The following is a 26997-nucleotide window of genomic DNA, read 5'->3' on the forward strand; positions in this document are numbered from 1 at the left end:
CTGTTATATTCCTATATATATACTGGTAGACCAGTATAAAATGTTGGCCAAACTGCTACAGAAAGTTTCCTATATATGTAAACTTTGAAATCACATCCAAAGGAATTACAGCCTGAAGGCCACACTCTTTGTATGGTGATGTAGCTAAACGCAGCTAATTGTGAAAAGGGCAGGTTTGCTCCTTTTGTTAAAAGCACTTGTTTGGCATGGGCAGAGTTTGTGCTGAGTCTCCAAAAATCCTCCAAGAAATTGTCTTCAGGTTGTACCTCTGCACATGTCAGGATGAAAGCTGAAGCAGAGGACAGCAGCAGTCCCAAACAGAAAATGTATGAATGAGTTGATAAAGATCTACACAGAAACATCAGTGCTGGCTCATCTGCAGGTGGACCACAATGGATGAAAGATTTTTATCTTAAATACACACTTAAAAAGCGGAGGAAGCACCGCAATGACCTTTTGATTTTTTCCTTTACAAACTGACTGGAAAAAGTGCAGAGTATTGCACGGGTCACTGCCTGATTGTTTTCACTACCATGGTTCTACTGCACAGAATGCAGAATGATAATGCTCAGCTGTGGAGATGTCTTTCAGCTGGAAAGGGCAGTTTGGGGGCAGTTGAATCAACCTTCGCACATAGCCACTGACCTCAGAGAACAGGGCTGCTACTACTACAGCAGCAGGTGAAACAGTAGAACTGTTCCCATTTTTATGGCCTAACACAGAGAATGACATCCTCCCCCCCAGCTCCTACACACCATACGTAGTTCACCAGCTGTTTATTTAATCCTGACTAATCCTGGGCTCAAGCCATAGCCTTTCGGGTAGATGAGATATGGAAAGCTGAAGCACACACTGCGAGAAAAAGGAAAGCATAATTTGAAAAGTAGATGCTTCTACTCCTCTGACTGATGCAAACTGGATTATTGGAGTGCTAACTAAATGGAAATATTTGCTTATAAAAAGAATAAATTAATTAAACTTACAGCTATTTATCAAATTATAAAGATGTGCCCTTCCTCTCTCTTCCTCTCATTAGATTTATTCTTGATGACAGGAAAAAAGAAAAAAAAGAGGCACAGGAAAGCTAAACTTTTAAAAAACTGAATAAAGCTATCATAAAAGCTTCATTAGTGAACTCTTTCAACAGAATTAAATCTCGATATCTACACCACAGATTGACCTCATACAAACAACATACACTCTACCCTCAAAGATGATTTGATTTCTACTAGAATTATCAAAACATCAAACCTTTGTAGCTGTAAAATACCAGCTTTAATACCGAATTAATGTTGACATTTGTGCTTTGTGTTAAGTAATTAATTTCCCATAAAGCTAAAGACTAAAGATTTGATAGCCCACTAAACTCCAAAGTTTAAATTGTTGCAAGCAGTTTAGAAAGAGTTATCTAAAACAGGGAAGTACTAGGACTCAGCTCTTCCTGTAAGCTGGTCAGCCTTTATTTTTAGTTTTCAACTGTCAATATTTTTTTTTCCCTTTTGTAAAGGAAGTGTAAAGTACTGCCAGTACTTGAAGTTAAATTACCTTATTTACAGCATGATACAAACAGGACTGATGATGCTATGCAGCATTCAGACTAGTTCAGCTCCTTCAGCTGGCATGCTCTTTAAGAAACAGAATAAATGACAATGCTAGATTTAGGCTCTGAAGTTGTTACAGGTTTGTTCATACCATATTACCAGAAAAACTGCCTGAGAATTCGGCACCTTGGGGAAGGTATAGGCCACTCTTTCAGATTAAACTTTTAATGCTACTTCCAGATCAACTCTTTGTGGAGTCACTTTGCGGTGTACAACAGCTGTCCCTGTAAAAATAACAACTAAATGCTTCCTTTACCAAAGTGCACAGGAACAGAGAAGGGCATTAATTTGCCCTGCTAAATTAGAAAAGCCACTTTGTTTCATGTGAAGTTCATAAAAGACTTCAACAGAAATACTACCCATGCAAACAAAAATTCATAGATTAAATCTATCATCTGTGTTTTATGAACATTAGCCTATAGCAAATGTACTCATTCCATGCTTGATCCCTATCCTGAGCTATGGCTGAAGAAACCTTGTATTTTGAAACTGTTAAATAAAGGAGAGGGAAAGGTGGTTAGAAAAAACCCAAAACTTAATATTTAAAAAGGAGACATTCCTTGGTTATATTTAACACTTTCATTAAAGCTACAGAGTACATAAAGTCAACACTTCATTAAGGAGAACACCAGGGCAGAAGTCTCTTAACAGACACTTCTCTAGTAGATGGTGTCAAAAGTTGACATCCTCAGAACTTTATGTGTAATCATTGAGATGACACCTGTCCTGCCAAACTCTGTGCAAGCATTTGACTACCTTGAGTAGACCTGAAACTTGCCTTTAAAATACCTTAGCTCCTGATAAGCAGCACTGCTAGTATATCTGTACAGGTCACGAAGGCACCTCCGGACAGCAACACCTAGTGGTTAGACATACTGAATGAACTCTTGGCTATAGCAGCTGAACTGTAGCAATCAGAAAAAGCAGTAAAACCTTTTCAAGGGAACTTCCTGCCTGCCTGCAAAATATGTCTACAGATTTTTTTTATATATAAGATACAGTTAAACTACAGTTTATAGAACTAATATCTTCAACACTTATCTTTTAAGACTGATGATGCATGCTCTGGAATAAAAGCACATACACCTCCTCTAAAATTCTGCAGTCCCAGTAAACTTGAAAAAGTTTAATGTGACTGAAATGTGTAATTAAATTAGTTTCCGTTGTGAAGAATCAATCTGTTCCCCTCCCAAGTCATTAAGTGAAAGACCCCGTAATGTTTTAAACAGTTTCAGCTAACACTTTGCTGAGGGAATGCAACAATACTTCCTGTCTTTTTAACATTATTTATTATTGATATTAATTAAGGAAAACAAAGCTATGTATGAACACAAAGCCAGCAGTATCAACAACAGATTCACACACAGAGTAAAATGAAAATGCAAACGGAAGCTGGGAGATGACTGGGTACTGGAATGTGAACCAACAGGTAAGCATGGAATAAGGAGAACCAACTAGCTACCACCAACTAGCACAGAAAAGCCTTTAATTACCAGCTGCTTATTAAGCACCCTTGTGAGAGTCTTTCAAGGTTGGGAAGTTAAATTTGCAGAAAGCAAACACATGCTGGGCCTAGACAGTGACCAACTCTGAGACAGTTTTAGGCTTAATTCCTTATTTTGACTCCTAATTATCCTGGTCCGGATATTCCCTGGATTCCTATTTAAAATCACATTGAAACAAGAGCAACAAATAGACCTTTCAGTCCCTTGCATTAGCAGTCTTTTGTCTATCAACTTGATTTTCCTTATCTCAACACTGCAAAATTCACTTTGTCTTTGCTTCCCAGGAATACACAAGGACAGCAGGAACATGGAAAGTTAATACACAGACCATGAACATACTGCACAGGAGTGTAAGGAGAATTGTTCTGAAGGCCATTATATTCTACCAACTTTTTTTTTATTATGTCCTTCATTTTCAGCAGTTGTGTATTTTACTCAGGTGACTCATTCTGTGTCATTATGAGTATTCAAGTTGCAGGTAAGATGAAGCACACAAATGCCTGTTGAATCCCAAGTCTGATCCTGTAAGTGACTCTTCCACACTATCTTTCTATTAATGTGTTAATCCTTGTTAAAAACTAAAACCTCACACACGACAGCAGAACAATACTGAAGCAAGAGTGACATGAAAAGTTTCCTCAAACATCATACAAAAGACTGCCATCTACTGTTGACATCACTAAGTCTTTCAGTACATGTTTTGCATGCTAACAGGCAATATCATTTTACATCACTACCAAAAGAGTGAAGACTTACCAGGCCTCAGTTCTATGAAATCCATCTAAAGGACAGAATCACTAACACACTACCCTCATGGCCTAAAGCAATGGGTCTACAAGAGATGCATTCCCATGGGAATTCCCATGAATGCCATGGGATGTATACCTCAATGATTGCATAATTTGTCATTCTTGACAGACCCCTGTTTAATTATTTCTGCTTAAAAATTAGTCACTTCGCTTGAGGTGATGTTCTGTTTTGTTTTCTCTTTACAGCTGCAACTACCTCCTACTTTCCCTTGCATACCCCTCTCTTACGCTCCTTACAGGGAAAAAAAAGTCAATGCAGGCAGGCTGCAGAGGGATGGGAAACCAGACACAGAATATTCCTTGTCTGTAGAGAAGTAAACACCACAACAGGCCTACTACAGCACGTCCCTTACAGACTGAGATGTTTGTTTTGTACTGGAGCCACTAGACCACAACAAATAGAAAGAACTGCACTCATTTCACTCTACCTCCCACCATTTGTCTGCTGCCTCCCACCATTTGTCTGCTGCCTTCTAGCTACAACTCAGGGAGTATGAATGCAGCTGAACAGAAAGGTTACAGACAAAGTCTTTCCTGCTGGCTGCCCTGCCATGACAGACAGAGTCAACAGTTTTAAAGAAAGGAGTACTTACCGCACTGACATGCTGAGTGAGGAAAAGAGACTGGATGCAGGCACTAGTTTTATGTTTTACTCAGTCAGTCTAGCCATATCACAACCCACATGGATATGCAATATTGACATCTTGGAGGCTTATTAAAAATAAACAGGACCACTGGGACCTGAAAGACAGCTGAGAGGTATTACTGGGCTACCTCACTCCTGTGTGAGGTATTTAGGTCCTAGTATGGTGCTCATTACCAATTCTATGTGTCAGTGTAGTTGTATCTGGTTCAAATTAAAATGGAAGTGAACAGACCATTGTGATGAATTCTGCAAGAAGCAGAGAAGTCTCCTTTAAAAAAATGGAAATGATAAGGGCTTAGTAAGTAACCTCACCATAAATTCACTCTAGGCAAGTCAGATCACTTGCAACTAAGCAACAAGCCTCTTTTCTTTGGAAAATGCCTCAGTAGGTCACTCTATAACCACAATATGAAACAAAAACCTTAAATTCATAAGCAACATGATCTAAACCAACATCCTTAGGTTAGGGTGTGTCTGGGTTCTCTTATTCCGCTGTCATCTAAGAACTCAAACCCTGCCATTCCTGCTTGTTGAAAGGTGTGCGGGAGAAGAAAACCACTATACACGCTCTCCCATCTGTAAAACCTGAATAATTTATTCAGATAAACCTCAAGAACTCTCTCAAACATCACAATACATTAGTGTACAATTAATGACAACTTCAGAAATCATGCTTTTGGTGCAAAGCATAAATTTAATGGTAAGTGCCACAAGACGGTTTTTCATTACTTCAAAGCAGCATGTATTATCAGGGTTAAGAACTGCATTTAATTTGTATTTAGTTTTGAAAAACTCTGGATTGCTAAGAAACAACCTCTGTCTGACAACTGTCATACTTCAAAACATTCCTGGCTGAGGTAACACAATTTAGCAGTATATTTTTGAGAGAACTGTGCATCTTGAGTTTCCATGGAAGCATTAGTATCTTCCACAGAAGAACTGCGTGATGATACCACAGCACACAATAAAATCAGCGACTTGGTTTCAGCCTCTGTTCTCTTGGTAACAATATTGAACTGTTTTTAAAATTCAGCTTTAAAAGAGGTATCCACCACTGGTTTTCGGAAATATCATTACAGGATATTAGTCTTCAGGGGAGAGGGGGATAGTTTCCTCAGGATTCATGCTTTTTTGTTGGTTGATCAAAGTAAGGAGTGTTGTCTTGTAGCAAATCTTTCCTGGGTATGAGCACTGTAATAGAAAAATACCCTGTAAGAATACAATCTTATTCAAAACACTACTTAATCTAGAGTTGTTTTTACATTTACAAAAAATCAGGTTACTAAAATGAGAATCTTAATTTCTGGTAAGTGTACAAGCAGCATCATGGTATTTACCCAAGACAAAATTATACTAAGATTTTTACTTTCCGTTGGTCAGAATATTGCCTTCCCCTTTTTCCTTTCAAAAGTACTGAAAATATTTTAATAGCATTAAGAACCCATAAAAAATGGTAAAGTGTTGCAGTAACTTTTAGCAAGAGAGAGAGTGGCAACTTTGTCATGCCTGATTATGTTTATTTTAAAAGTTCCAAAAATAAAGACTAAATTTGACTTAGTCCTCTCCCTCAATGTCGTGGAATATGATCTCCAATATTCATCTTGTCACACCAGTTTTAAAGGTCGACAGGAAAAGAAAGCCTCTTTCTTTATTACGGCCATTGTCATGGAAGTGCAGTGTGTTAGGGTTTTCCAATTATACACCCTTTTAACATCTTCCCAACTCCAAGTTCTTGCCATCTAGCTCTTCAGAAATCAGCTTGTGCTTTCCTCATGAAGGGAAAGAGCTGCATCACGTCAGATTTGCTCCAGCAGCAAAAACTAAAGCACAAACACCTGAAATCATAATGCTGTGCATTGATCAGGTCAGACAGCTGTGATAGGTACAGTAAACCTGTAAAACTGTGCATGTGTGTGCAATGAGTAACATTCTGAACAAAGTGCACTGATATCCTATATAAGAAAGAAAACTGATTTCCTTGAAGGTATGTTCCTTTTACATCTATGTACTGATTCTGATGCATTTAGTATGTTTCTAATAGCCTGAAGTAAAATTTCAATTGCATTTTTCTTAGAGTACTTGTGAGCAAATTTAGGACAAAACATACTGATCTACACACTTAGAATATGTGCACAAAACAGAAATACCAAAGAAAAACAAAACTGAATATAAAGTATTGAAAAACAGAAGTCCAAACAACTAGAGATTGAAAGAAGGATTTTTAACCATCCTTTTCAAAACTAAGTTTTGAACATACACTGCCAACACACCAAATCAAAATCATTAGAACATACTGCATGTGTGATATACCACTGAAATGTAAGCTCTACTTGTACCAGTTTAATCTGAAATCAAAATGAAATTAATAGAATCAAGATATTTGCATACTACTGAGTAACATAACTCAGACTGAAACATTAAAAAGAATCAGAAAAATTCTCTAATATGACTAACAAGCTCCTAATTGAAATTGGTTTCTTTTTTGTAAGAAAATGTCAGCCCAATTTCTTTTTTTAAAGATTTACCAGTGAATTCCAACACGATTATACAGCACTGTGTCAAATTCTTTTTAAAGAATTACATTGCCCTGTGCACTGCTGCTATGACAGCACAGAATAACTTGATTTGATTAGGGAGAATGTTCCCCTTACCAATATTTGTTCTCACTAAGCCAAGTCTTTGGCTTTTTCTTATTGGTTATTAAATAGTTATTTTAGAGATTCAGGATTGGGAAAAAAAAAGAAGAAAAACACCAGGTGTAGCTACATCATATATTGTCAGCTATAATACAAAAAGTTAAAGAGTCAAAAGATTCTGACAGTAACTTACTTAATGAAATCAGCTGCAGCAATAGGTTTCTGAAGCCTTTTACACAGTTTCTTTTTTCCCCGTTCTTGTTTCGTACAACATAGCAACTGATCACTTCAATCTTTTTTTTGGGCTGGGGAGCAATGGCTTGGTGTGAAGCAAGAACATAATACTAATTTACATACAGCCCAAATGCAAATATTTCACATTTTATTTTTTTTCCAAATAGGCCAATATACTCGCTATTACAGCAAAGTAAACCTTCAGCTACAAAGTTTCCAAAACAAACATGTAGCACCCAAGACTTAGCATTATGAAAAGCAAACTCTTCAACTGAGGTAGATTACTTTTATTTCCAACAAACAGTAACTCAAGCAGCCACCTTCCACTTTTTTTGGTTTGTATTTTTGTTAATAAATCTGTCCCAAGCCTCTCATTTAATACAAGATGATACCATAAAAGCAATGAGGGAGCTAACCGTAATTCTATTGGCACTATAAAAGGTACCACAGAGCATAAAGATTAAGGATCAAAAAGGTTGATTTTGTTCTGCTAAAAATTCCTTAATGAAAGCTGTACTGGAATTTAGTTCAATGTGCTACATCAGCAGCCTCATATACCTACACAGGTATTTCCTACAACAAACTTCCCACCAGAAACTGGCTCCTAGGTGCCAAATAGCAATGGAAAGAGAGAAAGAAGATCCATTTGCTAATTTCATCATATACATGCACAAGATGTTTGGAAGGGACACAGCCGGGACAGCTGACCCCAAATGACTGAAGAGATATTCTATGCCATTTGACATCGTGCTCAGCAACAAAAGCTGGGGTAAGAAGGTGTCCTGGTTTGGGCTAAATCAGAACTAATTCTGTTTTAGTGCTTTAACTTTTCAGTTAAGTCTCCTCTAACTACCAGCACTTTCTGAAACAGCAGCATGTTTTTCCAGACAGTGACTGCTCCTAGCAGTGATAAGGCCTGATGTTTATAGTTCGTACCAAGGAATGGTGTGCAGAGAGGCCCTTGCTTATACTTGTTCGTATGGCGACCAAGGTCACTGCTAAATCTTGTTCTCCGTGTTGGGGTGCCAGGAGTGAAAAGGGTCGCACCTGCAGGGAGGAGCGAACTGGACAGGTGACCCAAACCGGACCAACAGAGTATTCCATCCCATAGACGTCATATTCAGTATAAAGCTGAGAGATCACGAGGGTCTCGCCCCTTCGCTCTTCTTTGATGGCCGACATCTGAGGAGGACTGATCCGTGCATCCCTGAATCCAGTGCCTGAGTCCAGCTCCTGCATCCCGTCCCTGTCTGCTGCCGAGTCCAGCCTGGGACTGCCCCAGTGCCAGCCCTGCGGTGTGGTGGTGACGTATTGTCATCGGGGGGGGGGGGAGTTGGGTTCGGTATTGGTTTTGTATATATTTGTACATACTGTATATATTTCATTTTTTTTTCTTATTCTTATTATTATCTTTTCTTTTATTGTTATTGTTCCATTAAAGCTGTTTTAGTATTCTTTTCCAAACCGTAAAGTCTCTCTCCCTTGTTCTCTCTCCTTTTCCCTTTTGGGAGGGGAGAGGGGTTAGTAGAGAGCGTCTGTCATTCGTTAGTGGCCGGCCCAGCCTCAAACTGTGACAGAAGGGAAGAAGGAGGGATGTTTGCAGTGATGGTGTCTGTCCTCCCAAGTAACTGTTAGGCGTGATGGAGCCCTGCTTTCCTGGGCACAGCTCTAAACACCTGCCTGCCAATGGGAAGCGGTGAATGAATTTCTTACTTTGCTTTGCTTGTGTGCACAGCTTTCGCTTTACCTGTTAAACTGTTTTTATCTCAACCCATGAGTTTTCTTACTCTTACCCTTCCAATTCTCTTCCCCCATCCACTTGGGGGGGAGAGCCAGCAAGCAGCTGTGTGGGGCTGTTGTCAGCTGGGGTTAAACTACGACAACACCCAGCCATATTTTCAACTGGAAGCGGAAGTCCCACTTCCAATCTTTTCCCTCTGTTTAACCTCAGACAACTTTTCTTTACAAACAAGAAAGGATGGAAACAGTAGGGTGAGACATTAAACAAAATGGAGCCACAGTGGAAACCACATCCATTTATATATTATATATATAATTTCATGCACTGCACTGACCATGCTATTCAGCATAAACTACTATCAAAATACGGTGACAATTATCTCAACTCCCTAAAAATTTTGAATTTCTGGTTTCAGAAATTTTCTAATGGCATACTCTGTGTTAACAGTGACATTAATAGTAAGAGCCATACCAGAATTGCCTAGTTCAGAGTGCTATCTGACTCATCAAAGCTGCACTCTTAAGGAAGATGCAAAACGCTAGAAGCCTGCTCAAAGAATGGCATTTAGGAATAATGTTCTGTTACTGATCAATTTACCATGGTATAAAGGTCTGTATATTCCTTCTGTAAGGAGATTTCCTTTTACTCTTTCACTACAGTATTAAGCTAAGCATCAAGTTTGATCTTCTGCATTTTTTGTATTTTGAGTAGTACCTTGCTCCTGGCTACAAAGATTTTTCACTGCCATGACCTTTAAGCATTATTTATTGGGTAAAAATAAAAATGCTTTTTTTGGTATTAGCTTTGAATGTAAATTCCAACTTCACTGAATGGTCTTTACATTTTAATTATACCAGGACAAGTAAGACTATCTATCCATTCTATACATTTTTTTACACCATTCTTACTCTGCGAACTTCTATCATGATGCTCTGGATTTCTTTTCTAAGCATTCCTCATATTTTACTTGTGATTCACTACATTATCAAGACTAAGTATTTCTCATTTCAATATATATTCCAAACAGACAAACACAAAACAGACATCTCTCAAACTGTGATGGCTGTTTCAAGATTATTGTTTCGTTCTTACTGCAGTAAGATCCATTACAGAATGAGAAGCAAAGCTTAGACCTATCCAAAACAGATACAGGAAAAAGAATGGGTAAGAGACTGCATAATGACATCCTTTGCATTCATAAGCATGTCAAATGCAGTGTGCACAGATAGACTCAAGATTATTTGCTGCAGGACAAAGTTTTCCTGGCCAGTACTAAACTCTGGAAGACCACCTCCTTCTTCCACACAAACCTCATTGCCACCATTTCTCTAAGTCTTAAAGTCTGTAAAATTAGGCAGGGGCAACTCTATCACTTTTTGTTTACAAAGATTTTAAAGGAGTCAGCATTAAAGCTCTGCTACAGTCAAAACTGACAATCACCACTACTCTCCCCTTGTTTGCTGAGTCATTTCACTGTAAAAGGATATGAGATTGGTCAGAGATCTCCCCTTTGTAAATCTTTGCTGACTACTCGCAGTCCCCATTCTCTTCTTAGGATACTTGGAAACAGCTTCCAGGACTGGCTCAATCACCTTCCCAGGGATCACAGTGAGGCTGATCAGCTTCCCAGATCCTCCCTCTAGTCCTTCTTGAAAAAAGCAGTGACATTTGCTTTCTTCCAGTCCTCAGGCAACCCCCCATATCACCACGACCTTTCAAAGATGATTGAGAGTGGCCTCACAATGACATCACCCTCACCACCCATGGGTGCATGGCATCACGTCCCATGGATTTGCACGTCCCATCTGTTCAAATGTTCTCCAGCCTTTTCCTCCTCTTCCAAAAGTTGTCAGCCTCATTCCAGACATTCCCAATGCTCTGAGTTCTATGATTCCTGAAGGCAAACCTTAGCAGTAAAGACTGAGGTGAAGAAGGTAACGAGCACCTCAGTCTCTTCCACGTCCCCTGTTACCAGGTCCCCTGCCCTATTCAGCTGTGGGCCCACATTTTCCTTCCTTCTGCTGCTGATATACCTGTAGAAGCTGTTCTTGCTGTCCTTCACATTCCTTGCCAAGATCAACTCTAGGTGGGCTCTGGTTGTCCTAACCCCATCCCTACATACTCACAAAGTATTTGAATATAAATTAGTATTCGAACATAAATTAGTATTTGTATATGAATTCCTGTGGCTTTTGCAAGGGAAGTTCTGCCTTACAATCTCTGCTGGAGATCTCTGAACAGCTCTTGGGGGATTGCCACAACATGCTTGGATTCCCAAAAGCCCCTCAGCGAACATGTTTAAGAAAACAACAGCCTTATTATGACAGAAGGTCCTGCATGGATAAGATGCTTGTTAAACTGTAGGAAGTGAACAATAAATGAAGAGGTCTTCCAATGAAGAGATGTCAAAAGTGGAGTTCTACAGGTATTTTTGTTGGCATCTGTGCTGTTCAACATACTTGTAAGTAACCTGGAAAAGAACACTTTTTAATGATAGCAACCTGAGTAAGTTCTTTAAGAAAATGGCTTACTGTGAAGTATTGCCAGATGAGCTTAAGACTTGACTGAGTAACTAGTAAATGACAGACACATTGAGATGTAGAAACATGCAACACACACAGGTCAAAAAAAAGTACTAACTTCACAAAGAACATGATAGGTTCAAAACTGACTATGACCATTCAGATGAGTTTAATGAATACAAGATCATTTTGTAAAAATAAATAAATATATGTACATGCAGCAGCCAAAAATGAAATTTAGAATTAGGAATGACTAGGAAACCAATTGATAATGAAAGAGAAAACATCATTGTACCATCACGGTGTGTATGAATGCCTGGTTTGCCCACAGCTGGATGACTGTGATCAGCTCTGATTGAGAGAGAGCTCTCAATCATCTTAAGAGATATTGTAGAATTGAAAAGGGTGCAGAGAATGGCAACTGAATGATGACAGGCATTCACCTGTTGTTTCACAGAGCAGCTGTTCCACAGCAGGGGGAAAAAAAACAAAGGGGGGCAGCACAATAAGGGGCTTAAAACCTCATGAACAGCTTGGTGAAAACAGACAGTAACTGAAGAGTAGGACTAGATTCGAAACTACAGCATGTGATTCTTCACAAAAACCAGACTAAGGTCTTTGTCAAAGGTTCTTGGACGCAAGGAATTTGCATAGGTCGACAGGAGCAAGTTCATGAGAGAGAAACCCACTGAGGGTAACTAAAACAGAAACTATCTGTGCCTCAGAAACTGCTGCCAGGTGTAAACAGCTGGAAGATGTGAAAGTTCACTTGCTCTATTCCTACTCTTCTACTGTCATCTGCATAGGATCACTATGGAAGACTTGACGCTGGTCTAGACATATCTTTGGCCTCTATCACTATGGCTGTTCTAAAGTTAAATGCTTTACCAAATCTAAAAATGAAAATACTTATAAAAGCTTTACAGACACAACTAAACAAGAGCGAAAGGAAACAATGTACACAGCTGAAGATTTCTCCTATCCTCTACCACACAGTTGTATGCTGAACCCACTACTTCTCTTGTGCTTGACTCCAACGTAAAAGAACTTTTAAAGCAGGAACTTAAATTTAAAAATCTGATAGACTTTGCATCAAGGTCATCATTGTGTCACACATCTCGTAAGGCATAATCTAAAACTTAAATTGTCAGAACAAGGTTTTGGAAAATAACACTCAATCCTCAAAGAAAAAGCTATTCTATGGACAGTGTACACAGTGCATTTGCTAATTCTCCACATGCAGCTTCTTCCTATTTGATAAAGCAAGCACATAGAGATACTGTGGATACTATATTCAGATGCTACACTGACTGACTAGCCAGTACATGCATGCTAACTTGCTACCTAATTGCTGTCACTCCTAATAGTTAAGGTACCAAGTTGTAACTTCTTTCTCTCAATGAGGGCATTAAAGGCAGTCACTGCCTCTTTTCTACCAGCCTCCGTATTTCAAAATATTTGTGTAGAAACTTTGTAACCTCCACCTGACCTAGGCAGTCAAATTAGTCAACAGTTTTAAATTAAATGTTTGAGCAGAGAGATGACAGACAGAGACTTTTGCCTTCTCTATCCCTTTAGTTTTCAAGTTTTGTATTTACAGAACTACAACATTTTCAAATATCTTTTTAGCATGCAGCTCTACTCACAAATTTTGTCGGAATCTGTATGAACTGCCTGAATAACAGAAGTTCTGAGAATCACTTCAACATCTGAAGCTATTTTCAGAAGCTATAAAAAAAAAAAAACACAAAAAAACAACACAGAGTAATTTAAATTATATGTAATTATTACTAAAGGTATTTTCCATACTATTCAAATAATAAAGCCAGTCAGTTCTATTATTCAGCAAGTTATGCACTATCTATGCATAGCTTTTACTTTGGGGATGGAATAACTTACAGGTTGACATGTAAGCTACTTTGACATACAGCCCAAGAGGAAGGAAACTTCTGCTCAGCAACATACAGCAGTATAAAAATCTACACACTCAATTAAAACTGCAAATGAATAATATAGGATGCAATTACCAAAAGAACGTTTCCAATGATCAAAGACATTGGTGAATGCCTCAATAACATTTGACTACCCCTAGTGAAAGAGCAATTTTTTTTAACATTCCTGCTCTTGAAATGAGGAGACAAAAATAAGGGCAAAATATGACAAGAATTAAGAATACTGAGGTTTCACAGAAAAGCACTACAGGCATAAGGCACCACCTAAAGATTAGCAGAGGCAGCAATATTTGGCAAAAGGCCTAGAATTCCTTCTCTCATTAAGAGGATAAGCAGAAGCACCCTTGCTAGTCTTGCTGAGTGATTAAGAGAAGCCTAATACTTGTTTTAACGACACCTGTGTCAGAAATAAGTGACACTGCACTAATGAGACACTTCAAGAAACGTGTTTACAGCAGGAAGTATTGTGTACCAACAGAAGTGGATCTTTGCAAGAGACAGAGCTCAAGCCGTTACATCTACACTGAATTTCTCCTCCTCCCTTTCCCTTTTAAAGCTTTGGACTAGGCATCCTCCAGTCTCCCCCTTCTGAACGCCCCTTACCAGCTAGGCTGCATGCTCCTGAAGCACACTTTCCACTTCAGATTCATCTTAAAGAAATTCTGCCATTTGCTCTGAGCCTGCTTCACAAAGCAAGCCAAATCACAGGAAGTGGAGATAACCAAGCTAACTTCAGAAGTGCACCCCTGATCTGAACTAAAATGCTTCAGCTGCCACACCTCACATTCTAATACTGACGATAGTTATTCCTACCTCCTTAGGTCACTACGTAACTATATTATTTGATGTCGTATTAGAAGACATTGCAGCTTTCCATTCTGGCAAAGTAATGCGCATTTGGTTGCTCAATACCAATTTTTTAAGCTGCTGTCCAAAGCAGAACACTAACAGCCTTGTGTTTATGCGAGCAAGTGCCCAAATTCTCACAAGTCTTGTCTATCATTTGATTCAGTTCCTCTGCATCTGAGCCTATTCAGTGTGTGTATGTATATGTACCTATAATGAACAGAACAGCTTCTATGATGTTCTAGGATTCTGTAGTTGTGATCAAAGTCTAGAATTTCTTCCACTGCACATTTAATCAAGATATCAATTAACCCATATTAAAAAGTTACATATGTATGTTTTGTAGGTTGCCATTCCTAAGAAATACAGGTTTAGAAGTTACAGCAAGTATTTTTCCTGTACATACATAACAAAAAGAACATACAATTTAACACACTAGACACCGGGAACACAAACACAGAAGCATTACTGTAGGGGCCTGATAACAAGCAGAAATCATAGAATCATAGAACGGTTTGGGTTGGAAGGGACCTCAAAGATCATCTAGTTCCAATCCCCCTGCTCAAGGTTTTATCCAACCTAGTCTCAAACACTTCTAGGGATGGAGCATCCACAACTCCCTTAGGCAACCTGTTCCAGTGTCTCATCACCCTCAGGATGAAGAACTTCTTCCCTGTATCTAGTCTAAACCTGCCCTCTCCCAGCTTCCAACCATTACCCCTTGTCCTATCACTGCAGGCCCTTGTAAAAAGTCCCTCCCCCGCCTTCTTGTAGGCTCCCTTCAGGTACTGGAAAGTCGCTAATAGGCCTCCCCAGGCTGAACAAGCCCAACTCTCTCAGCCTGTCTTCATAGGAAAGGTGTTCCAACCCTCTGACCATCTTGGTAGCCCTCGCCTGGACATGCTCCAACAGCTCCATGTCTTTCTTGTGTTGGGGGCTCCAGAGCTGGATGCAGTACTGCAGGTGGGGTCTCACAAGGGCAGAGTAGAGGGGCAGAATCACCTCCCTTGACCTGCTGGCTGCACAGCTTTTGATGCAGCCCAGGATACAGTTGGTTTTCTGGGCTGCAAGCGCATACTGTTGGCTCATGTTCATCCTATCATCCACCAGCCCGCCCAAGTCCTTCTCCCCAGGACTGCTCTCAATCCACTCATCGTCCAGCTTGTATCTGTGCTTGGGATTGCCCTGACCTAGGTGCAGGACCTTGCACTTGGCCTTGTTGAACTTCATGAGGTTGGCCTGGGCCCACCTCTCCAGCCTGTCAAGGTCCCTCTGGATGGCCTCCCTTCCCTCCAGTGTGTCAACCTCACCACACAACTTGGGTGTCATCAGCAAACTTGCTGAGGGTGCACTTGATCCCACTGTTGCCCTGAGGATCTTGAATTCTATCATTTCATGAACACTGCAGCCAAGGCTTCCCTTGAGCTTCATGTTAGCCACCAGCCCCTTCTTGTTGGTGAGAACAAGGTCCAGCATGGCACCCCTTCTCATCAGTTCTGCTACTACCTGAAGAAGGAAATTGTAATCAATGCATTCCAGGAACCTCCTGGATTGCTGGTGTCCTGCTGTGCCTTCCTTCCAACAGATGGCTATAGGCTATATCATAACGACAGCCAGGGTAGAAGAGGAGGAGTTGCACACTGTATTAAGGAGAACCTTGAATGTACAGAACTCAACTATGATTGTGGAAGCCCTATCGAATGCCTCTGGGTCAAAATCAGAGGGGTCATGTCCAAGGGAGACCTTACAGTAGGCATCTGTTACCCACCCCCAAACCAAGACAACGAGACCAACGAAGCGATACTTGGGTCAAACAAGCAAGCTTCTAGTCAACAAAACCTGGTTCTTACAGGAGACTTTAACCACCCAGACATTCCTGCTGGAAAAACATCACAGCAGTTCACCTGTCATCCGTCAAATTCCTGGAATGCATAGAGGACTCCTTCCTCATACAAACGTTAGATGTGCCAACCAGGAAGTTGCTGGACTTGCTGCTCACTAACCAAGAAAACATGCTCTGTAATATCTTGGTTAGTGACAGCCTTGGCTGCAGTGATCACACCATTGTGGAGTTTGGGACAAAGCTGAGCATGTCGAAGGTTAGTTCCAAGACAAAGGTTTTAGACTTTAGAAGAGCAAACTTCAGCTTGCTTCAGGCTCAGTTGGAAGGGATCTCGTGGGAAGCTTCCATGGAGGATAAAGGAGCTAGTGAGTGCTGGGAGTTTTTAAAGAACACTTTCCTAGACACACAAAACCAGTTCATCCCCTCTAAAGGCAAGGGAAGTAGACGGAGTATGAGACCCCCTTGGCTTAACGGTGAGCTTCTAGGTCTGCTCAGAACCAAAAGAGAATCGTACCTAAGATGGACAAGTGGTACATTACCTGTTGAAAATCACAAGGGCATTGCCAGGGTATGCAGAGATGCATAGGAAAAGCAAAAGCCCAGCTTGAACTGAAATTGGCCAGAGATGTCAAAAACTTCAAGAAACGGTTCTTCAGATACGTTAACAACAATCAGAGAGTATTGGCCCACTATTAAACAGGAAAGGTGAACTAGTCACCAACAGCACTGAAAAGGCAGAGGTCCTCAACACCTTCTTCAGCTCTGTCTTTACCAGTGCTGTCGGGTCCCAGGCCACAGGAACAAAAATCCAGACTGATGCAGACACAGACCCACCATTAGTGAAGGAAGAGTTGGTATGTCAACTGTTACAGCAGCTTCAATGGGCCCGGATGCCACCCACTGGTGTTAAGAGAGCTGGTTGATGTTGTTGTGAGGCCACTCTCCATAGGAATCTTTGAGAAGTCGTGAAGATCGGGAGATGTGCCTGAAGACTGGAAGAAAGCTAATGCCACTCCTATCTACAAGAACGGTCCCAAGGAGGACCCAGGTGATTATAGACCCATTAGCCTCACGTCAATCCCTGTGACTATGGAGCAAATCCTCCTGGGTATCATCACAAGTAAACTGAAGCATATGTTTGGGCAAAACCAACATAGATTCACCAGAGGCAAATCATGCTTAACAAACCTGATCACTTTCTATGACAAAGTAACCCACTTCATTGATGCAGGGTGAGCAGTGGACATTGTCTACCTGGACTTCTCCAAGGCGTTTGACATGGTCCCCCATAGCCTCCTCCTTGAAAAACTGACGTTACAACGTAGACAAGTGGTCTGTGCAGTGGGTGCAGAACTGACTGACAGGCCATACCCAGAGGGTAGTAGCAAACAGTTCACTCTCAAACTGGCAACCAGTTGCAAGTGGAGTCCCCCAAGGATCAATATTGGACCCAATGCTGTTTAATATCTTCATAAGTGATTTGGGTGTTGGGATCAAGAGCACCCTGATGAAGTTCACAGGTGACACCAAAAATGTGTGGGCCAGTTGACACTCCAGAGGGAGAGCCACCCTCCAGGAAGACCTGGACAGGCTGAAGGAGTGGGCTAGCAGGAACCCCACGAAGTTCAACAGGGACAAGTGTGAGGTCTTGCACCTCGGAATACATAACCCAGGAATGCAGCTCAGACTGGGATCCGCCTGGCCAGAAAGCAGCCCTGTGGAAAGGGACCTGGGGGTCTTGGTGGACGACAAGCTCAACGTGAGTGAACAGTGTGCTGCAGCAGCAAAGAAAGCCAACAGGATGCTGGGTTGCGTCAACAAGGGCATCACCAGCAGAGATAAAGGAGTAGTTATCCCACTCTGCTCAGCACCGGTCAGACCACACCTTGAGTACTGTGTTCAGTTTTGGTCCTCACTATACAAAAAAGATGTGGACAAGCTGGAAAGGGTCCAGAAAAGGGCCATGAGGATGATCAGAGGACTGGAAGACCTGCCATATGAAGAAAGGCTGAGAAAACCAGGTTTGTTCAGCCTTGAGAAGAGGAGGCTTAGGGGAGACCTTATTGCCATGTACCAGTACCTAAAGGGTGGCTACCAAGAAGACAGAGACTCCTTTTTATGAGGAGTCACATGGAAAAGACAAAGGGCAGTGGATACAAGTTACTCCTGGGGAGATCCCGATTGGACTCCAGGAGAAACTTTTTCTCCAGGAGGACAATTAGATGTTGGAATAATCTCCCAAGGGAAGTGGTGGATTCCCTTACATTGGACAGTTTTAAGACTCAGCTTGACAGGGTGCTGGGCCCTATCATTTAAACTATATTTTTACCTTGAAAGGTTGGACTAGATGATCCTTGAGATCCCTCCCAACCTCATATTCTATGATCTGATTGAAGTCTGCCATGAGGACCAGGGCTTATGAACGTGAAGCCGCTCCTATCTGCCTATAGAGGGCCTTGTCTGCTCGGTCATCCTGGTCAGGTGGCCTGTAGCAGACCCCTACTATGATATCACCTTCCCCTGCCTTTCCTCTAACCCTGACCCTTAAGCTCTTGATCAACTCATCCATCCCCATGGCCAAGCTCCACGGACTCCAGCTAGTCCTTGACATAAAGGGCAACACACCGTCCTCTTCTCCCCTGCCTGTCTTTCCCAAAAAGCCTATACCCATCTATTCCTACACTCCAGTCACAGGAGCTATCCCACCACATGTCAATGATGCCTTTAACATCCTAGCCTTGTAGACGTGCACACATCTCTAACTCCTCTTGTTTGTTCCCCGTGCTCCGTGCATTTGCACAGAGGCATTTAAGTGGGCTCCACACTGAAGCTGACTTACCAGCTGGAATTCATTATCTTGCACTTCATGAGCTCTCTCGCTGGCCTGTGAACCATCTCTGGGGCCAGGGCATCTATTTCCAGCACTGGCCTTGAAATGGGATGGATTGAGGATCCCCTCCCCTGGCAAATCTACTTTAAAGCCCTCCTTACTAGATTGGCTGGCCTTTGTCCAAAGATGTTTTCCCCCTTCTCTAAGAGATGTACCCCATCAGCCTCGAGGAGACCAGGTTTCTCAAAGCAAGTCTTGTGTTTCAGCAGCCAAAGCCCCGGCTGTGGCACGACTCCTTCAGCCATTCATCGGTTTTCCTGATTCTGTTGGCTCTTTCAAGCCCCTTGCCTTTGGCTGGGAGGATTGATGAAAAGATTACCTGGGCCCCCGAGTCCTTCACTGCCTCTCCTTCTGGCTAGATTGCTTCTGGCTGCATCACTGGTGCCCATGTGAAATGGCAGCAATGGACAGTAATCCGTGGGATGTACCAGGTTTGGTAGTCTCTCTGTGACATCCCTAATCCTAGCCTCCGGTAAGCTGCAAACCTCTCCAGACAGTGGGTTGGGTCAGCAAATGGGCACCTCAGTATGCCTCAAAGAGAGTGTCTCACTGCTATCACCTGTTGCTTTTTCTTGGTTGCACTTGTAATTCAGGAAGCTGACCTAGCCACCTTCCCCATCTCTGAGGCATTGTCCTAACTAAATGCTCATAACTATTTATGTTACTGTCCAGCAGCTGGTCTTTTTGCCTCCCACAAAAGACACTGCCTCATTTGTCATCAAGAATCAAAGTAACTTCTCATGTTTGCTAGTAACTGAGCAGATTATTTAATTTCTCTGTATCTTTCTGTGCTCGTCTATACAACAAACATCAGGTAAACTTAAGCGACCACAGCTCAGAGAAATATTATAAGCAAAGTGTAGAAAACATTTACATGAAAATAGCAACAGAAAACATTTTTTCCATAATTTTATTATAAGCTTCAAAATAAGCATACTGAACTACCAGAAAACACTTTCTCCTTATGTATTTTTGTATGTGCAAAATTCTGTAACATACTATTAATACCAATGGAGGTATCAATATATTTATAAAAAAAATCCATGTAAAAGCCTTTTCGAACTCACCTGGCTCTCACAATGTCTCAATAAGTACTTACATCGGTTCAGAGATCCTTTAAGTAAGAAGCTATGCAAGTATTCTTATGCAAAGTGGAAAAGAAACAATGAAAACAAGTACCACCTCATTAATCTTCTCTTCAGATGTCTCATCTTGGTTATTTTTGAATTCTTCATTTATCTTTTGTCTTGCAGCTAAATAAAATAAACAAAACAACTTAAGTGTGAACAAAAAATTTTATCTTGTCTTTGTTACTTCCTCAAAGTTCAGAATCCTAAGGTGGTACAAAGGATTCCTTGTGCACTCTGCCTGATGCATTTTAATACAAGATTTCCATGGAATTCAAGTGATGTCATATTTTAAGTTGACTGGTATAGGAATAAAATCTAGCATTCTAAGATTTAAAAATAACTAACATACAGAAGCCACTACTAAAAGTTGGTTTACTAAAACCCCAGTATTTATCCCCTGAAGGGCAATCATACGTAAATAGAATCAACTCAAATGGTTAGTACAGTTAAACATGCTTTGGCTGGACTGAAGCAAGCTAAAAAAAAAAAAAAAAAGGAAAGAAAATCCCAGGAATATCATCAAGGTCCCAAAAAGAGATGTTTTCCTTACAAAATATGGTTTGAGTGTTTGAGTCTAACAACCAGGGTTTTATTTCAAATTAAAGGATGTCTGGTTATAGACACACAAGTTTTCCCAATGATTATTTATAAAATGTGGAAGGGAATAATTAAAAGGAAGATCGTGTTAAGAATTCTCTTTCTGTGAATTTGGAAAAGAAAGTTCCACAGAAAGATAGGTAAGCATGCACCACACAAAAAAAGTATCTCACCTTCAAGGGCTCTGGTATCATTTTTAAAAACTTCTTGCCGGGTTCTGTGTAGTAATTTAAAAACTTTCAAAACCTGTCAATACAACATCAGTAGTATCAGCTTGTTTGCTAGCAGGATCCTTAGTTAAAATGAACACCTTGCAATTAAGAGTCTTCTGGTTGATCTTTCATGCTGTTTCCATTTAGTACAAAATTTGGTACAGAATCAGCAGCTGAGATACTTTACCTCAATTCCTAATCAAATAACTTGCAGCTGAAGTAGATATAAGGAAATCAAAATCCTAGACAGTTCTAAATGTTTCAAATTTATCTAAGATACTAGAGAGTACTAGCACTACACTCCTAAATTACCATTTGGTGTGACAGGAAGACAATCCTGAAAATACATTGATGCAAACATACGTACTATGCCAATATCAAATTTACCCAGCAGAATCGGAGTAACTCTAAAAGTCAAGTCACTTGAAGGGACTATCAAGGGTACAGCACTGGATAGTCTTTGATTATGAAAAAAATCACAGAAATATAAATGCCTGAAGTATTCTCACATTTACAAGCCAACGTGAGAAAAGTGAATTTCAAAAGGCTTTCAAACAGCATATTAACTAATTCAACAATTTTTTTTCATGTCTCTGTATAATACCTGGACATAATCTTCTATAGGTGATGTGGTAAAATGAACACAAAGAGAAGTCCTTCCCTAAATATAACTGCCAGATCAGCAAATAAAAGCTTTAGTAAAAGCAAACATCCAAAAAATGAGGATTTACAATGTAGAGATGACACACCTCAGTATATACAGAAAGCAAAACCCCTGATAATCACAGCTCCAGTCATGTGGTTTTGGCTGTTTATCCATACAGACTGTAATGAATTACAGAAATCCTCAAGTCCTTACCAGACTTTTTGGGTGTTTTTTTTTGTCAGTCTCTGACAAGCACAAAAAACCAAAACAACAACAAAAAAATCTTGATTACAAAGTACCTTTTGAAGTTATTTCTAGGACTTCCTAGTATGTTTTGGCATCTCTAGAAGGCAAAGCCCCAAGTACTTCATGATAATCTGAAACTGTTTTCTCACAATTAATATTCCAAAAATTTCTTAGAAGGACGCAGAGGAAGCACGGGGCTGTAACTCAGAACTGACCACCTCCTTTATCAGCATGCTCTGTATCTGTGAGCTGCAGATGCAACAAGACTGTACCCAAAGTAAAAGGCCAATGAAAACATCCTGGCAGGGCCCTGAAAAAAGCATTGCCTCTGCTTTAGACCTGCCAATGACAGAGAGAGAAATGGCAAGCTTCTCCGAAAGATATTCCTTCCAACAGACATCAATGCGCTTTTGGATTTTCAAGCTAACTTCTCACCCTCCACTCAGCCGGTCACTTGGCTACACCTTGAGATAACTCATCCAGAAGCGTACACGTACAAAAAGACAGTTTTTAGGAAGAGAAAGAAGACATAAAAGAGTAAGAACAGTCAACTTTCTAGTCCAGTGCTGCTTCTTTAACATAATACTACCACAACTTTAGTGCTACTAAGGGACAACTTAAAAAAATTAACAAATTCAAGTTTCATTTCACCACGTGGATTAGAAGACATCACGATTTCTACTGTAATTTGATTTAGCAGCCCGTTAAGTATGTGCTACTGCATTACAGATATTTCTGGAAAGAGGACGAATTAGTGCGTTCTCAACTGCGTAAGAGTCTCACGAACATTAAAACTTCTGTCACTCTTACAAGAATGAGTATGCTGCCTGACAATCAGTTAAATCAATCTGATCAGAGACATATAAAAGAGAACATGGACTCTGCTAAATCCTTTTCGGCTTCTGTGTCTGTAACAATTAGCAACTGAACAGAACCCTATTGCCTTAATTGCAGCATTCCCTAGATGGCTCAATCTGTGGAAAGTAAACTGACAGAATTAAAAGCCAGCAACTAAATTTCTTGTTCTGTAGATGCATTTTAAGAGCCTTGACCCAACAGTTTGGACATGACATCCTGAAATATTTCTACCCTGCATTTTCACCATCTTTGCAAATAGTAAAGTTAGTATCACAAACGGTTTTGAGTCAAAAACCTCTATGGTGAAACCTGAAGAAATGTTTTATGGTTATGCTGAACAATTTGATCAACAGTTTTCAGGTATCTTCCTCTGCTATTTCCCTACTTCTGCAAACCCCTCCTGTAAAGTTCTTCACCACACCAACCACTGAGAAGTTATACTGGATGACTTTGAAACAAGATATATCAATGCATAAACTCCTTTGAGCTCTATAGTCACCTAATGAAACACAGAACTCCCCTAATACCAGGCTTAGAACATTTCTGAAACAGGTGCTCAACTCCCCCTGAAAGAACTCTATACTGTAAAGATGAAAGGTTTAAATAATTCTTCTGTCTTTGCTTTTCTTCATCTTCCCATTGCAATTCATTCTCTCGATGTATTTTAAGCTCTACTTGATTGTCATCTCTCAATATGTTTCCTTTTTCCACAACTGCCTTTGCCTGCAAACCCCTACTTTCTGTCACTTAGTTTCGCGTCCTTCCTGCCCTAGAAGCCTCCGCCTGTTGGTGCTCCACACGCCAGGCACCGTTATGAACAAGGCCTCACCCTTCAGCGACACAGAAGGAGAGACCCCCCCAAGTCCGCAACGTGTGCCTAGTTACTCCTCACAGCCCAAGCTGGCGAATTCGGGGGGCGCACGGCGCGCTCCTTCGGCGCTGCCCGCACGTCCACCAGCTCCAAGCACGCCAGACACCGCATCCCGGCTGCGGCGGGCGCAGGGCGGCAATGACCCCCGGCCGCATGACGGAGCGAGAGAGGCTCCCGGCCTCACGCAGGGCGCGGGCCACAGGCGGCCCCGAGGCGCTGCAGGGCGGCGACGGAGGGAGGGAGGGGAGCGCCGGCAGCCCCCACCGCCTCACAGGCGCTGGTCCTGCGCGAGACCTCCCTGTCTCGCCCCACCGGCCCCGGTTCCGACTGACTCGAGGCGACCCCCCAGTACCGGGGAGGCCCCAGCCCCCCCCAGCCAGTCTCAGACCGGGCCTCACCCGCGAGCCCAAGTACGCCGTTCCGGCCGTGCCGCCGCACATGCGCGCCACGCTCACCTGTCCGCGGCTCGCCATGGCGACCGCCGTCCTTTTCCGGTCCGGAGGCGTGGGGAAGTGGTGAGGCGGAACTGGCGACTGAAGGCCCTCCGCGCCCCGCCTGCCGCCCCGGCGCTGCGGGGTGCTCCGCCAATGCTGCCCCGCTGAGAACCACTCGCCGTCGCCGTTGTTCCGGGCAGCCTTTGCCCCCCACCACCCAGGCCGGGGCCGGCGTGCGGCCTCCCGCGGGGAGGTCCTCGCCTGCTGACCCGGGCCGCGCCGGGGCGGCCAGATTGCCGTGCTGTCAGGCGGGGCGCGGCATCAGAAGTGACGTGTTTTACCCGTTTTCTTCTGAAGAAAATTCCCAAACAGGTAACGGGAAAGCCATCAGTTTGTGGCCAACACATTATTTTACTCCACTGCCTGGTATTTCCCAGAAGTGCTCAACTGCATTTAAACTTTAATGCTTTTTTTAAAAAAAATCTGATCCTGAGATAATCAAGGATTACATATACAAACTGATCCAACTGCTTCATACTGTATTTGAGCTTTTCTTTTGGGAGAGTATTCTGACTGGGGCTAAAGAACAACTACAAAATTGAAACAATTACCCTACTTCCATGCCTGCTAAGCTTGGTAGGCATGAAGCCAGCCTAACTTGGGGAAAAAAACCAGACATGGTTCTTTAGGTGACCTAAAGAGGAATTAGAGATTTTGACACCAGAGTTGCCTTTGATGGTTGATGTCAGGGCCATAAATACACACTAATATGCCTTAGTGGCCTGACCAGCCCACAGCCCCGGACCCCATGTCAGCCCCCCTGGGGCCTGTGACACCGCAGCAGGGCCGGTCCCCAGCCCTGAAGGGTGACCTGGCCTGCGGCTGTACGAAGATCATGACTGTGGGTTCACAGGATTCTGTAATACACAAGGACATGGAGGCTTCCTCCTCTAAATTTCTCTACTTTATTACAGTTTACCACAAAATAATCATGACTAGCAAGTGTACCTATGATTAATAAAGCAAATACATATCTATCTCAAGGTATTACAAATCACTATCAGCAATCAATTGTATAGCAACAATCAACGTCAGAGTAACAGCCAATAACAGCAACAACCAAGTAGGTATTTACTATTGCAGGTTACTACAAACTTACCATTTGTGAAGCAACTTAACAATATAACAGCAGATATATTATGACAGATTACTTGTATGGATATATAATACCAGTATCAAGTGAATTAGACTTCAGAAGGGGCCAAATCATCCCGGAGTGAAGGGCACACCAATCCCAGAGCAGGACCCAACAGTCCCTAGGGTGGGAGGGCAGACCAAGCCGACGCCAGCAGTGGTCCCAGCAGGGGACCATGAAGTATCAGAGTCTCGCTTCAGAGATGATCCATGGCATGGAGTCTGGAGTCAGCCGGGTGTCCCTGGTGGCAGCCCAAGATCTCACAGAAAGGTTTTGCAGAGAATTCAGCCTGTTTATGAAAGGAGAATTACATGCAGCACAGGATGTTCTCAGAAAGAGAGGCTCCATTTTGGAAAAAATTTAAGTCATTTTTATATCGTAGAGACATGAGTGAATTGGAGAGCACCACTGTCAGCAGCCAATAAGTGCTGTTAATTTCTGTTTTCCACCTGGAACAGCCAATAGATGATGATGTTTGTGGTTCTTTCATATCAATTTTTATTTTGCCACAATGTTTTCCTGCTCTTGCCAATGGCAGTTATGTGTTCTTACTTTCTCAGGGTGTTTTCCCCTTTCCCAGACTATTTTCCATCCTTTCAGACAAAAAGTGGCTGTTACAGTTCCTTGTTTCTGCACTTATTGATGGTATCTCAGGTTGCCTCTGGTGTCTAGGTACCCCACTGCACCTAAAAGAGGCCAGCTGCATTTTTCAAGGATGCTTCTGGTTCCCAGGCTCACAGCTCCCAGGCTGTCAGGCATTTTCTCTGCTGGTGTTTTCCAACAGGCATTTTCTCCTGTTCAGTCATTTTCCCTTTCTAGCCATTTCACCTTTTTTGGCTGCTCACATCAAGCTCCCCACAGCCCTGCCTTGCCTTGACCACAGCCTGATTGACCAGCCCAGCCTCGGCCTGGCCATCCCAGGGCTGTGTCTGGTACTACAAAACTCAATCGCCGTTCTCTAAAGAACCAGACAAACAAGCTGATACTTCAATAAAACTTCATCCAGCATCAGCTAAAGGAAGCATATGGATTTTAAATGTCATTGGCTTTACTGCTTCGCTAGACCTCTAGCTTTAATATATAGCCTATTTCATTGTTTAACTGCAATGACATTCAAAGCTAATTGAAACTTGAGAACACTTTTACTAAATATTTTTACTAAATTTTTACATATTAATTATTTTTACTGAATATTTTTAGTATTTCATGAAATACATTTAATTCTTGAGAAAATAGGGAAATAAAATTATTCTTATCTTTGCTTAATGACCACGGTTAGACAACAATAGAAAGCAAATAGATTTGCCTATGAAGCACCAATTCCATCCTTATTTTAGCTGTCATACTCCAATAATATCCATAGGACATATACATGTCAAAATACCGTAATACAGTACCATAAAGTGAGAATAGCATCCCACTGTCTAAGGTGCTTTGTGAGAGCTTTGTTTAGGGTATCTCAGGATATGTAATTCCAGAGTTACTACCAGATATGCATGACAAATTCTGCTCATTTTATAACAAATTCAAGTAATGGAATGTGGAACCATTTTAGGTTTAAACCACTTACCAGTAAAAAACCA

At 41.6% G+C, this 26997-nt stretch overlaps 1 protein-coding gene across 3 annotated transcripts; it reads right to left on the bottom strand.

The window, feature by feature from the left end:
- Window positions 1-5136: 5136 nt before the first annotated feature.
- Window positions 5137-24263, bottom strand: LYRM7 (LYR motif containing 7). 3 transcript variants are annotated; one of them, XM_086479870.1, is made up of 5 exons: window positions 24241-24263; window positions 21126-21198; window positions 20408-20478; window positions 13341-13422; window positions 5634-5752 (listed from the first exon to the last, which is right to left on the bottom strand). In XM_086479870.1, exons 1-5 carry the CDS (start codon window positions 24256-24258, stop codon window positions 5676-5678), a joined length of 321 nt encoding a protein of 106 aa, XP_086335996.1. In that variant the 5' UTR covers window positions 24259-24263; the 3' UTR covers window positions 5634-5675. The 3 variants fall into 3 exon arrangements, with proteins under 3 accessions (XP_086335997.1, XP_086335996.1, XP_086335995.1); XM_086479869.1 differs by having other exon boundaries at window positions 20405-20478; XM_086479871.1 differs by lacking the exon at window positions 13341-13422 and having other exon boundaries at window positions 5137-5752.
- Window positions 24264-26997: the final 2734 nt, after the last annotated feature.

The sequence above is a fragment of the Leptosomus discolor genome, chromosome Z, assembly GCF_034619465.1.
Source record: "Leptosomus discolor isolate bLepDis1 chromosome Z, bLepDis1.hap2, whole genome shotgun sequence".
Classification (NCBI taxonomy): Eukaryota; Metazoa; Chordata; class Aves; order Leptosomiformes; family Leptosomidae; genus Leptosomus; species Leptosomus discolor.